Source organism: Vicugna pacos, chromosome 3 (assembly GCF_048564905.1).
Source record: "Vicugna pacos chromosome 3, VicPac4, whole genome shotgun sequence".
NCBI classification, from domain to species: Eukaryota; Metazoa; Chordata; class Mammalia; order Artiodactyla; family Camelidae; genus Vicugna; species Vicugna pacos.
In genome coordinates, this window is record NC_132989.1 from 90,433,637 (window position 1) to 90,448,988 (window position 15,352).

At 39.5% G+C, this 15,352-nt stretch overlaps 1 protein-coding gene across 5 annotated transcripts in view; it reads right to left on the reverse strand.

The window, feature by feature from the left end:
• The window catches only part of NNT (nicotinamide nucleotide transhydrogenase), an 89,406-nt gene that overhangs the window by 60,349 nt on the left and 13,705 nt on the right, over positions 1 to 15,352 (reverse strand). For 3 of the 5 annotated variants that reach the window (XM_072958734.1, XM_031676185.2, XM_031676190.2), the window contains 4 exons: positions 10,700 to 10,902; positions 7,819 to 8,048; positions 5,204 to 5,421; positions 1,368 to 1,455 (listed from right to left, as the gene is read on the reverse strand). In XM_072958734.1, the coding sequence (XP_072814835.1) occupies positions 1,368 to 1,455; positions 5,204 to 5,421; positions 7,819 to 8,048; positions 10,700 to 10,850 (687 nt within the window). In that variant the 5' untranslated portion in view covers positions 10,851 to 10,902. Of the gene's footprint in view, positions 1 to 1,367; positions 1,456 to 5,203; positions 5,422 to 7,818; positions 8,049 to 10,699; positions 10,903 to 14,895; positions 15,018 to 15,147; positions 15,255 to 15,352 lie in introns of those variants that run through there. The other 2 variants (XM_072958733.1, XM_031676180.2) reach the window with 2 other exon arrangements.

Genomic DNA, 15,352 nt, shown 5'->3' on the forward strand with positions numbered 1-15,352 from the left:
TCCTCGCTGGGGCTCATCCTAGCATGTAAGTTTCAAGTGGCAAGGATTTTGTTTGCCTTGTTCAAGCCACATCCCAGTTCCTAGAATAGTGCCTGGCATGTAAGCCATCAACCGATTGATCTTAGCTCATTCTAGACACGTAAGAACCCTCCACGCTTAAAGCAAACCCAAATAAAATACTATGTAATCTACCTTGATGAGTCCATCTGCTGTCTAATTCCTCAATACCTGAAAAGTATTTCTGTCATGTCACTAAAGCCCCTTAAGGTGCTATTTAAATTTTCAGTAGACAGTCAGTTTTCCACCTTTTAAAGGCTGACTGATTCTCCTTCCTTTACGCCTCTTCTCTTTTGTTTCACTTTTTAATCCCTTACTTTCACAGCATTCGTCTCAACTTCCATGTACTTCCAAGAAAGATTCTAATCAAAACTGAGTAGTGGTTTTGTGCATCAAAGCATTCGTCCAGTTCAAGAAGAGCAGCCAACTACCGGCCACCAGAAGTGCCAAACCTTTTCTCACGATCCTAAGAAGTCAAAATGTAATCACTTCACGCACCTCTGTGGTGGTGTTAAGTATCCTGGCTTCTTGCCATTGTCTTCATCTGGCCTGTTTTTAAAGTAATAAATAACTAGATTTCTCAAAGCTGCTATTACCTGTTTGTCATTTTTTCTATGAGATTTTGTGTGAGAGCTCTGGGTTGATAGAACAAAGTACTTAAGAGCACCAAGTAAACCTGCATCCTACAGAGTATCTGTAGGTAGCTGACAATGTTGAAGGACCTGTTTCCTTTACCTCGCCGAGGTGCTTATGTTGTCATCTGGTGTACGTGGCACTGAAGGGTCGTAACGTCATCTCTTCTTTCACCTAGCCATCCCCACCTCTCATCAACTGCTCCTCGCTGCTCTCCACGTAGACGAAAGAAACTGCACCCTTTCCCGCTGGCAAACACCCTCACTACACCACCTCCCATTTCCTCTCCTCTTGACCCCAAATTTGGCAAAAACTGAGAAAATCAAGTCTTTCCTGAGCCAAAATGTCACAATTATTGGGAAGTTGAGAATTGGCTGAATGGTATCATGATGCTTTTTAAAAAACTGGTAATAAACCAGTCATCCAAAATCCCTTTAAGAATTCAAGTTAGCAAATGAAAAAGATCAAACAAAACAAGCTAGAACTTCCAGAAATGTCAATTCTTTCAAGTAATCTTAAGCAGCTTTGAGTCTCCACCATATATCTGTATGTGACACAAGTCATCATTGTGAAGTTAACACAGAACAAAAATGTTTAAATAACTGTATTTTAAAACCATACATACACTTCCCTTTAATTAATTCATAGTATAAAGAAATAATAAAAGTTTTACCTACCTTAGCTGGAGGAACTTTTCCAGCAGCTGTGATCTGACCAGTAAAAAACCGTCCAAAATGATTTGCTGCTAGTACCACAGCCTTATAACTTAAAAAAAATAGACAAATAAATGAATAAATAATTCTATAAAATGAAAGAACTTAGGCTCATATATCAAAATTATTAAAGAATAAGAATAACAGCTAACATTTACATAGTAACTACTCTTCGTCAAAAATAGTTCTAGGTGCTTACTCCTTTAATCTTCACAACAATCCTATGGATAAGTAAAACTATTATCTTCATTTTATAGGTGAGGAAACTGAGACACAGAAAGATGAAGAGATCTGACCGAGGTCCCTCAGCTAGTAAATGGCAGAGCCAGAAGTCTACCGCTGGCATCCTGCCTACAGAGACGCACCCTCACCCATGATTCTCCCTGACTTCTTCGTAATGAACACTGCAGAAGATCGGCTGGGATAAAAAAAGAAATGAAGGGAAGACAAGAAAATGTTAACAATGCTTTTTCTTTGGCAGCTGGGACTACAGATACTTCATACTTTCCATTTTACTTTATCATATTGTCCAAATTTTCTTTGATGACTTCATAGTATTTATATGATGGGGGAAATCTTAAGAATCAAAAAATTAGACTAGCTATATGCTTGTACATAATAAAATTCCGACCTCAGAACGAAAAACATTTCCTTTGATCTCTGATGGTTGAAACCAGGGGATTTTGAGACAGAGTGACCTTGGTTCACTTCAGAGTTCCACTACTAACTAGCTTTGAATGATCTCAGGCAAATTTCTTTAATTCTCTATGGTTTCCTCACCTTTAAAATGGGGACAAGAAGAGCCTCTCAGTGTTGTAGTGAGGACTAAATGAGATAATGCAGGTAAAGCACTTATCATAAAGCCTGTCACATAAAGACTTGGTAAATATGTTTTTAGCTGAAGAAACACTGTATGTATCAAAAACTAGTAATGTATACCATCTTTTCTTTAACAGGATATTTTTATTATGCTAATTTCATTACACATTAATTTCATTTTCATATTATTTTATACTTAAAAGGCCCTATGCACACTCTCAGGAACACACCCTCTACCTTAATATTATAATGCAAAGATTAATATCATAATGCAAATATTATAATGATCCTATCCACCTGCCAGCTGACAAAAAAAAACCTTTACCCAGTCATATTTTTATAACATAATACTTCATATAATAATTACTACAAAAGCATGTAAGTAGTTAACACTACTACTTTAAGGTAAATCATTAGAGCAAGGAAACAATATTTTAGAGATTACATTATTTGTTAGTCATACTTCTGAATCTAAGTGATAGAAATTTGCAAAGAGTAAACATGATAAAAATTCAAAGACTACTGTAAGGAATTAATTTTGGAATTAATGTTTTAAAAGATTCAGTTGCTACACTAAAAAAAAAAGAGACATAGGAAATGTGCAAGAAAACGTTGATAGTGGGGAAAAGTGATAAAAGTGGGCCTTTTTTTTTTGATGAGAGCAAAAAGGCTCAGAATGAGCAGCAATGAACTAGAAGGAGTATGTCTTCACGGTAACAGGGCCGTGTGTGTCAGTCAGATAACAACTGCGTGGGTAGGTACCCTGGACAGTTCATCTCAAACTCTGCCCTTTGCAAATATCAGCTCAGGACATAAGACGGTGACGCTTTAAATTTTGTCCCTAAATTCCCAAAAGCTCAAATTTCTGCCAATTCTGGGGCTATACTGGGTTAGCTAGAGAATAGACATGTTTGGACACCCTTTCATCCCTCATTTCAAGTAAAGCTATGCTGCTCTTATTGGATTTGTTTGCACTATCTCATTATCTCATTTGCTTAAAAGATTCTGCAGCTAAAAACCACTGATCAAGAGCTACGGATTGGGATAACCTTTCACATGTGCGCATTTCCCATGACAAAATCAACAGCACCCTTAGAAGTTTATGTTGTACATCTTCTGTACAAAATTTCAAGTTCCACATCACATAACATAACTCTTCTGGAAACTAAATATGGTAAGATTTATGATGTCGCTTGGTATATAATTTATATCACAAAAAATATCTTCAAACCAACCATTTGCCATATTACATTAAGGACAACAAAACATGTTTTTAACTTGTCATTTTTGCTTATTGCATCTCATTTATATCAAAAGTGAACAACTAAAAGCCAAAGTAGAACCTGTGGCACGTTTGATAGGCTACATCTAAGACATGAAAGCTAAGAAAACTTTCAGCTTATCTATCAGCTGTAAAAGGCTTTATTCAGATTAGTCTTTTTTCATGCACTGTTTCATGTTTTAAACATTTTCATTTGTTGGTGCCTCATTCATATTAGGAAGTTGTCACCACTAATAGTTTTCATGCTTAAAATCTAATTCAACTAGTTTCTTAGGTGAGCTGATTTCATAAGCATCATCCGATTTCCAGATTTTTCCCACTCTCTAGGCAGTCAGCCATACACTGCACTTACACAGTTACTTGTATCCTGTGGTGGACATGGTTACTCAGCCATTGCCACATTTCTCTGAGCTGAATGAGCCTTAGAATCCTTCTCAACATAGCCCTCTAGGCAATAAACAGGGAATGCATCAGTGCCGGGGGGCAAATGAAGTTTATGGCCATCTTGGCCGTAGTTAGCCTTCAGCAGTCAGCATGGGTTTTGACACCAGATGAAACTTCCTCAAGTGCAGACATTTTCCTCATTCATTAAATATTTTATGAATTTACTACATAAAACCTAATTAAAGTAGTAAATCTACTAATTAAAAAAAATTATATATCAGGTGGAACTATATGAAACTGCCCATATCCAACCATTTTTAACCCTATGGCAACACTGATTTATGGTAATTAAACTTATAATGGTAATAATTTCACTATATATACATATATCAAATCATTGCTTACACCTTAAACTTACACAATGTTATATGTCAACTATAGTGCAATAAAACTAGGGGGGAAAAACAGTCATTTCAACCTAATATATACATATATACACACATACATGAAATACAATATATTCCTATTAAAGTACAGCTAAATCCTGAAGAACAAAATTTGGGGCATTATGTATACAGAAATCAGAAGTACTTTCTTTAGCATAGAATTAGAGGCCTTATAATTAGTAAACTAGAATAAGACTTTCTACATTGCACCGTTTCCCTTTTTCATTCTTTATAACTAAAGTCTAAAAGAAGATAGTACTAAATCTATGTGAATTTTTTTTTTGGTTGTCATGTCTCTTTTTTTAATTAAAGTATAATCAATTACAATGTGTCAATTTCCGGTATACAGCATAATGTTCCAATCATACATATATTCATTTTCATTATAGGTTACTACAAGACACTAATCATTTGTTCTAATTATTATCACTACCCTTGCTATTGACTTCAGAAGGTTAGCTACTACAAAATATGAGTTGATCATATTAAGGTTTTTGGATAATTATAAGTTACTAATGCTATGGTTTATTTACCAGGTAGTTTTTGTGAAAACAGATATTAAGAAAAGTAAGTGTGCATTTCATTAAAAAAAAGAGGCATTTCCTCTGGTGGAAGGAAATATTACTTCCCTTCCGCTCATGAAGATTAAAAAGGAGTATACAATCGCATGCAAAACAAAGAGCCACTTCCTATCTGATGACTGTGAAACAATACAAGTCTTAACAATAATTCAAGTGCACTCTCAGAAGGCTGCGATCTCCAACAATCATTACAAGTAAAATCATTGTAAGAGAGAAGAGCTACAGTGAGCATGTTTCTATAGTACCATTGTGCTTCTGCTCAACTGGAATGGAAAAGAATCAACCTACCCAGCAATGTTGGCCATGGAGCTTAGTGCATCATATCCCTGAGCAATTGTGACTCTTGGCACCTGGTCCATCGCCAGAACTGTAGTTTTCCTTTTGGAAAGTTTATTTAGCAAGTCTGGATTTTGGGCTGGGTAAATGAAACTAATCAGTGTTCCCGATGTCTTTAAAAGGTCAGCTTCATGAACGCCTAATGTTGGATGAAGCATAGGGGCTCGCACCTGAGAAAAAAGTCAAGTCACCAATTAAAAATGCAAATACCTTTATCATATTTTTAAGTAAATAGAGCAATTAAAATAATATGCCATGATTGAAATAATAATCCAGAAGTAATCTCTCAGCAATACATTTCTGACTAAATTCCCAAAGTAAGGCTCACAAAGATCTATGCCACCTACTATCTAAGTAAAGAGACACATACCTGGAAATAGTGTCAGGACAGATTTGACAATGAACTGTAGAGCAGTAAAAAAAATATATAGGTTCCACAACATACCTGTCCTCCTGAAATCTGTTATTCTGGTAAGATTATGAGATATTAGAATAAAGGGACAGGAAGTTCTGGTTGTGTGTTCAAAAATTCAGTTCCTGTTAGTTTTGGCAAGCACAAACTTTGAGGGTGGTAAGAAGTTAAGAAGGTCATACACTAAAAGCTCCATGGTCGTATGTGTTGATTTACATGACCTTAAATTTTCAGATGAATATTTATAGATGAACACAACTCAAACTAGTTCCCTTACTGAATTGGATTTATGCAAAAAGCTACAATATATTCTGTTAAGTATCAAGTCAGTGAACACATAATCGACACACTTAGAAGTTTCAAATGTCTACTTTTTCACACCAAATTTTTTTTAAATTCCATTTTAAAAGTGTTTTAAAATGTGTTTCAAATCCCTCTTTAAAATCAACCCTCAAATAAAGTATGTCATTTCATTAGCTCCCAATTTGCAGTGGTAGTGCTTTTAGGCTAGTTTAAGCACAGAAAACACAGCTCTGGGAATCACATTTTAAAAGGAAACAGAATCACAAACACCGGGTCAATACTTTGTTTCACAGCATTAATTTACCTATAAGACACCTTTATCTATTATTCTCATTTCAGCTATTGATCTGGTGATGCATGTGGTTTTACCTTCTGGACTTTAATTAAGACTCTGACAAGGTCTATTTTTCTTCAGTAAGAATCTATAATATAGATTTAATAAAAACTAGAGGACAACTTTGAATTAATTCTTCTGGCCCCTATCAAATGCTCAGCTGAGAATGCTGGCATCTGAGAGAGTCAAGCCAACAGAATATTTCCCTGAAGGTACATTTTGGATCACTAATTCCTCAATATATTAATAGGCTTGACTCGAAAAAGAGGCCCTAAGGTCAAGTAGTTTATTAATGCAAGTACAAAACTATATGTTTCAGTTATATAAGTTTCTATGTTATAGGATTTCTCAGTGCCTTTAACAGGCTCATACACATTGTGAATCTCTAAAAGGAACATAGGGCATATCTAAAACTTATGCACAACCTACTAATCCTTTCTTCTGTGACATCTCAAAAGGTTTTGATCCTTAGAATACCCATTAGAATGGATTATACTTATTTTTCTATTTTCCCTAACCTCTTTTATTATATCAAGTTATATTACCAAGTATCAGCACACCTAAACACTTAAAAACTTAAGTTGAATTACTATTTTTCTCCATATCCTAAATTTTATTATTAATTTTCTATAGCAAAAAACAGTTGTGTGTCTTCTGCAAAAACCACTATTTAAGACCCTATCAAGTTATTTAGGGATCTGTAGATTTTAAAATTTTTTAAAATTAAAAAACTATGAGATTGATTCCCACTTAGAAACTAATGCAGAAAAAGCTGGTCTTTCCTGAAAAAATCAGAATTTTAACTTTTAATTTTAACTTGGTAATCATGCTTATTTAATCCATACTTCCCTACTTGCCTTGGTTACAGAAGGCTTAGGATTTAGGTTAAAGTTCAACTCTAGTAATTATCTGTATTGGACTCTTGATACAGAGTATCAATCATTCTCTGAATGATTTTTTTACTTCAGATTTTATTTGTAAAACTCTTTAACATATAGTTTTCTATTATACAATACCTTAACACCTTTTATTAAAGTAGGCAAGATCACTCGACACTCAGCCCAACGTTGCTTTTTCCAGAATAGTCCTGCCCTCTCTAAAAATACCATGTAAGTCAGTTAAATCACTATTCCTTCAAGGTATTAGAAGATCACTGTACATTCAGTCCCCGGAGTTCCATGCCTCCTGCCCATTCTAGCAGCAGTTAAATATTCACCTGTAGGCATTTTAGACATACATGAACCAAATTTTCCCTACCCAGTAAGAAGGGAATTTCTACATCGCAAAAGTAAAAAGGAAGATCATTTCTCTTCTCATGGTTAAACATAGGTCGCACGGTCTGATCAAAGTTCTACTGGAACATGATGAATATTCACAACATGCAACCATTTCTTTGAGAAAAAGGCATCGTTCGAAAATATGAGAAGCTATAACAATAGAAAAAGTAATTCAATCTCTCTATGGGAAGATTTCAAAAAGTCAGCATGCCATAAATGGAAAGGGGAAAGGAATAATTACTTTGACCACCAAATCAGAAGCCAGCGCTTCCTTCGCCCCTTGGATTTGGGCACCTGCTGCTCTGTAGTGATCGTCTGAGAATTTGGAAGCTTCGCCAGCACCCGACTCCACAACAACATTAAAACCCTGCTTGACCAACGCCTGAACACCTGCAGGAGACAACGCCACTCGCTTCTCATTCTGGAAAATCTCCCTGGGGACCCCAACAGTCAGTTGCTTATACGGAATTCCTACAACAAAGGCCAAAAAACAAACAAAAAAATTGGAAGTCAGTGATTTAATAATACAGTTCAGAAAATGGAAATGGGAAGTCTATTCAAAACATACTGCACATACAGCTTGCTGTTCTAAATGATATTTCTGATTCGTATTCATAATCTTTTGGCTTTTTTGATAGATGGGAAATTTTTGTAACCACTCTCCTGAAAATCCTAAACAGTTTAACCAAATGGCTCTCTTCAAGGAATATAACTAGCTTAGTTTATTCTTCAGAAAAAAAAATGGGTTGAGAGACCACTCAACATGCTAACTCTGCTCTTCAAAGTAACTCTCTCTGGTTTATGGCCTCCTCATTTTTACCTTTAAGGAAGACAGGAATAATTAGCTATTTTGAAAAACAGCTCTGTGCTAGACACTTTGATGGCCTGCCACACTCAAAGTCCTTTTCTTGGCAATTGGCCCCAGGCAATTCCTCACAGATTTCCAAGTGTTATATCTTAAACCTTTCTATTCTTAAAGGAGAGGTCAGCAGCTGGGTCAAAGATAACAGTCTACAGCAGCCTTTGAGTGACAAACTGATGGTAACTTCCTAAGATGGATCACACTGACAACATCTAAACTCACTGATTAATCTTCCTGACAGTTAGTACACAGCAGCACCTACGAAGTATGATTGTCAAAAAAAAAAAGCAAACCTGAGTCTGATCAAGCTTGTAGATCTAGCTAAATATTACAGAAAATACAAGGGACAGACAAACTAGTTAAATAATACTAAGGGAACTCAGCCAGTCAAACCTAGAATGTGAGAAATTCTACAGGAAAACAACTAAGTTCTCCAACAATTAAAAAGGAAACAGAAGAGAGGAACATACAGATCAAAAGAGACCCAAGAGATACAGCAAGCAAACACAACACATAGACCCTGTTTGGATCATTATTTGAGCGTGGCAACTGGTGGGGGAAAAAAAAAGGAAAAAGAAAAAAATTGAGAAAATATTAATATTGACTGAAACTACTTTTCATGCTTTTCAACATGGTAATGAAACTGTGGTTAAGATTAAGGAAAAAGCAGAATCCTCCTCTGTTAGAGATAAAAAATAAACATCTAGGAAGTGGTCAAGACCCAGAAATCCCACAAGTCTCATGCATGGTTGACTCAGAGATCTCGATGTCCTTGCTGCTCACAAGGACAATTCCCATGTCCTCAATGCAGTTATTGACTTTTACTTTACACACAATTTTATCACACTGGATAATCTGGCTTTCTAGAACACTTAAAAAAATCTGAAGATAAGCCTGAGGGCTCTCAAGGCAGGTACCCTGCCAATAACGACCTGTCATGTGAGAACAAGAAAAGAGGCTGTGAAATCAATTAAAAGACAGATAAGAACTCAAATAGCAGTTTAGGCAACCTTAATGCACAAACAGTCCTACAAACTTAAATTTAAAAAGGAAGTATTCTATGTGGCAAAGACTTCTGGTTCCCTGCTCCCCCATCCCCAAATAGCCATGCTGTTCCTCCACCCTAGTAACAGAAAGACATTTTCACTTGAGTATGTTGCCATCTGGAATAAAAAAACTAAATCTCCGAGTCTCCCCTTCAGCTACAGATGGCCACCTGTCTGAGTTCCAGCCAATGAGGTGTAACAGTGTTAAGAGAGTCTTTGGGCAAGACGCTTAAAGAAGTCTGACTCGCTCGCTTAGAAGCCTCTCCTCTTAGCCTCTCCTCCTTCCAGCCAGCACCCCAGGACAGAAGCAAGAGGGAGTCCTAGCAGGGAAGGCCATGTAAGCCGCTGGAAGACTTCAGCTCTTACTCTATGTGGGCTAGGAAGCCAGCTGCAAATTCTAAGTAGAAGAGTGATATGACTTTAATTTCAAAAAGATAATTCTCTCTGTCTTGTACAGAACAGACTCTAGCGGAGCGCAAAAGTAGAAAGCACAGAAACCATTTAGAGGACTAGTTAAGAGTCCATGTGACAGATGACGGTGGCTCAGACCAAGACAGTAACAGTGGTGATGGTGAGAAAAAGACAGATTCCAGATACAAGGAAGAGCTGACCTATACCTATTATGAGGATCTGGCATGACTCTGAGGTTTCTGACCGAAGCAACTGAGAAGTTGCCATTCACTGAATTAATAAACATTAATGCAGATCAATTAATACAGTTAGTTCCTAATTTTTGAGCATGGCTGAGCCATGTATGGTACAGTCTCCCAATACTGACTAGGAAAGAGGAAGAGCTGCTGGAGAAATGGTTACTACAAGCAATAGTTTCCTGGGTACAACTCAATTGATTTTTTTTTTTGGTGGGGGAGGTAATTAGGCTTACTTACACATTTATTTTAAATGGGGGTAAGGGGGACTGAATCCAGGACCTCGTGTATGATAAGCATGCACTTTACCACCGAGCTATACCCTCCCCTTCAATTGATTTAATCGTTTTTCTTTTTCTATTATTTTTTCCTCTCTGTTAGTACTGACAGTCAGGAACTTCCATACATGGAAAATGTAAGAAAGCACTCACTTGTTTTTTTACGCAAAATGATCACGCGCAAGCACCGGGCTGTAAAGCTGCACGGCTTCTCCTTTTCTCTCTCATCAGATCTATTGGCTCCTACGACTTGCAGGTTTGACTTACATACGTTGAAATAAGACTTTACCTGGTTTTACAGGGGCTTTACACCACAGCGCCTGGTGAGTATGAAATGTTCGTAAAACATCCTTCTTCCCAGGTAGAACCTTACAGGACCCCAAACTGCTAAGTAAAGGACACGAACAGCCAGTCACCACTGTTTTCAGTAGGTTCGCCATGTTCACAGCAGCTCCCAACTTCCTGAATCCCCAACTTCCTTGAGGTAAATCACTAAAGGAAAGAAAACAAAACATTTACGTGCTGAGAAAACCATACTTTGTCTTTTGAATATCAAAAACATTTTTTAAAAAACTATTCAAAGAGCTTGGAATATAATAGTTGATCATGGGCGTCTACAATGAATTTAGTTGCTGAGTCCATTACACACAGAAAAGGATGCTTCAAAAGTTTGTTTCCAATTCACGTATTTAAAACTTGGAATCTACTTTCCCACTTAAATTGTAGTTATAAACTCACTGTTCAATTCCAAGCCTAGGTCACATAAGTCTAGTTGATCCTTAATGTAGCTGGAAAGTTTTATAAAGTCTGCTCACATCTTACATGAAATACTATCTTCTAAGTCAGCATGTCCAATAAAAATTACATAAAATCAAAATTACCCTTAATTCCTCTTAAATTGTCTAAAATACTGCACAATACAGTAGTAGGTGTTCTATCACCATGCTGTACAGAAAACACTGGCATCCTTTCACTGCAGCCGGATGTTCATACCGTGAGATCCCCCTCAACCGAGACTGAGTAAACTTGAGATTCACATTTGCCAGGTGTACAACTCAAGAAAATTAAAAACATGCATGAGATATGACCCCAATTAAAAAAAGAAAGAAAAATTCCATGGTTAACTTTAACACACAGGTGTGTGCCTGCAGATGTGGGCGTAACTAGGAATTCTTCTGTCAGAGGTTCTCAAAGTGGCCACTTTTTGCCAGCTCTGCCCAAACTAGGTGAAGGGTCATTGACCTTTGCTGTTTCTGAGGCTCCCGTGGCAGACCCGAGGGGTGCGTGGAAGGCACTTTCACCACCCCGCTGACTCCCAATGTTCTCTTTCCTTCAAAAATGGTAAGGAGAAGACCTGGAACTCTACCAGTTAACCTCAGCCAACTCCACTAACTATGCCTTTAGACTTTGCCCTATCATGTCAGCCCCTCCTAGGGCCCAGCCCGTAAAACCAGCAGACTCTCTAAACATACTTCCAGCCTCCAGGGGAGGAAGGGTCTAGCTCATTTTTCATTTCTTAACTGCTGCCACAACTCCCTGAAGCAACTTCCTACAAACAGCAAAAAGCAACACTAGAAACAGAAATGCACAATCCAGGTAATGCTTATTCTTAAGATGCCCTTTAATTGAACCAACATGCCCTGAGGGCTGAGTCTCAGAAGCACAGCCGTTAGGAGCATCTGTAGAATTAAACTGGCATAGGTTACAGGCTTGGAGATAAGAAAAGTCAATAACACGAAAAGCATAAAATAACACAAGTCCAAAGTTCTTCAAGGCATCACAGGAGATCATGTCTTCCCACAGGGCTAAGAAAAGAAAGAGAAAGGCATTTGAGAAGGAAAGGATGATAAGAGAAAAGCTAAGGAGGAGGGAGCACACAAGATGTGTTCAGGCATACAACCAAAAATACATATGAATAATTTTTTTGCATTTGAATGGAAGGTTTTATATTTTCAAAGTGTTTCCATATATGTCATTTCATTTCAGTCCTAAAGCATTACTAAGTCCCATAAATACTCTCCTCATTCATTCATGGGTCACTGCTAGGGTTATTCATGGCTAAGAATGGAGAGCAAATGAGCTCAAAATTCAGCAATCCATTCAAAACATTCACTGACTCTACACCAAGAACTGAGGGAGATACAAAGACATATAAAAGATAATTCTTGTCTTGAGGGAGATTTGGTCCCACCATTACCAATGACCTAGTCCTATCCCAACAGTCCCACTTTCCATGGTTTCTCTTAGATCATCTCTGCTCCCCAACAACCACCATTCTCATCAGGATGGTGAAGCTTGCCCAGACCTCATCAGCAAAAGGACAAAGTAGCAATAATGGAGCCCAAGTATCATCTAAGCCTGCCACTCACTCGCTGTTTGACCTGACTCTCTCTGCACCTCACTCTACTCATCTATAAAAGGAGCACAGAAAGGCTCCTTTGTAGGGCCCCATTAGGCTCTAGAAATTTTACGATTAGATGGGCTTTTGCAATGCTTTAAAGCTGAAGTCCTGTTTCATGGCCTAAAGCCTGGAAAATTTGCCCTATCTTCTTGAAAAGTGGTAATTTGATGTTGAGCAGACTCCTGGCATCAGATGTCAATAGGGCAAGGCCTTCAGGGACCAATTTCTCCCCCAAATTCCACTTGATTCAAGTTAGGGGCATACAAGATAGTGATCAGGAGATAGTTGCTTGGTAAGAAATTATCACTAAGCCTAAATTAAATAAAAACGACCCTGAAAGATATTCAGAGAATATGTGAACCATGTTATTACAAGCCCAGTACTTGTTAACACCAAAGATAGTACAGTTGACCCTTGAACAGCAGGGGTTTGAACTGCACTGGTCCATGACTGTCATTCAACAGTAAATACTACCATATATAAACAGCCTGTGGTCAGCAGAGTCCTCGAGGGGAAGGAACTACAGACGTAGAGAGCCATTATTCTAGACTCAGCTGTATTCCATCTTAATAGGCACACTTTCCCCTATCTTCACTTTAAAGCTCTCTACTCTTCCACTACCCACATGTTTCTATGAGTTTGAAGCAATGGAGAAAAACTTTACAACTCAAAATTGAAAAAAAAAAATTTTTTTTTTTTAGTATCGCATTCATACAGCCATTTAATGTAAGTTATTTGGGTAACTATCTCCCCTAACAGATGAAAATACTTGGGGGCAAGCACCTGAAAGAGGATAGCAGAGACGCTAAGAGAGTGAACTGTTGGCTGGAAGCCCCCATCCTGTAACTTACCGGCTGTGTCATCTTGCCAAGTCAGTCACTTAACTTCTCTGTACCTCACTTCCTCATCTTTAAAATGGGGATAAAAATAGTAGCACTTACCTTAGGGTTCTTGTGAGGAATAAAAGTACACAGTACCTTTATTGCTATTAGTATTCACTTTGGTATTACTTCTGGCCCAGGGCCTTACATAAAAAGAGACGAAATCCACAAGTATTGTTTGAGTGAATGAATGAATGACCAGGGCTAGGTAACCTGAAGCTTGGGTATCTATGAACGCATTCTCCAAGGCGTTTCAGGAAATTTCTTTCGAAAATAAAATGCTGTGTAGCCTTGTGGAAAAGTGATTCCATCAGCAAAGGTAAGCAGCCAGAGCACACTTGCTGATAAGGAAGCAATCCTAAACTGTCCATTCAATTAAAAAACAGCCGAGGTTTGCAAATAAAAGGGGTATGATGGAGAAGAGGAGAACATTTTTTAAACATTTTAAAAGTGCATATGCAAGCTCCACCCTTTCGAATTCTAGAGCCTGTCCTATAAGATTCCTGACAAACATCTCTTAAGGACTGCCCTGCACCACAGGGCGAATAAGGACTGCCCTGCACCACAGGGCGAATAAAGGACGCCTGCAACTATAATAAACAAGTTACGCTTTTAAAGCGAGATCAGCCAAGGACACAATACCCTACAGAAGTTTAGAGTGGCAGGCAGTGTGACGTCGCCCAAAGCCACGGGTTCAGCTCCTCCCTCGGCCACTGAACTACCACGGGCTGGCATTTGCCGGGGACCGCTATTTATAACCTTCCCCGGAAGCCGATTGGCTGAGGGGGCAGAATAGTCATTCCGCCTCCGGAGTTCGAATCAGCTCAGCCCCTTCCTTCCCCCTCCCCCGCTGTCTCTCCCGGACCCCCAGTCCTAGCCCCAACGCAAGCTTGCCCGGACCACCACCAGCTCGCCCCGACATACACTCACAACTTTGGCTCGCCTCCTCCTAGGTCTCCAGCTGGTCACCGACCCCAAATTCCCTCCAGATTCGAAAACACTTTGGGGCGTCCAGCTGCCACCTATCGAGAGTCCTCTATGACCTCCCTTCCCTCTCCCATCTTGTGGGCTGAAACGACCCTATGCAGCTCCTGCCGCCCCCTAAAGCTCCAAAATCTGCACTGCACCTGCGCAGCTGACGCCTCGTTCCCTGCGCTCTCAAATCCACCAGAGACTCAGCTCTCAAATCCACCACCCTCCTACCTCCTTCCACTTTGCCCCCTCAAGAGACAGGAAACGGTGGCCTCGAGGCACGGTTCTCCTCCTTGAGGGCCCAAGGCTGTCGGCCTGCCGGCGCCCGGGTGCACCCGGTGCCCGGGTCACTGCTGACCCCGCCCCCCTCAGCTCCTTGACAGGTCTCCTTCCCGACCCGGGCGGGATCACCAAGACGAGCCCCGCGCCCCTCCCCAGCTGCGCCCCAGGCGCGCGTCCCGCTGCCCACGCTGCGACGCTCACCTTGGCGGGGAGGTCAGGCAGCCGCGGGCCGCGAGGGGACGCCGCGCTGGCAGACCCGGGCTCTGGCCCCGCGGCGCGGAGCCTCCAACCCGGAAGAACAGCCTCAACCCGCTGGCGGCGCAGGCCACGTGACCGCGGCGCAGCCCTCACCCCAGCCCCGCGCCCCTTCCCCGCCAGGCCTTTCTTCCCGCCCGGCCCCGTCTTT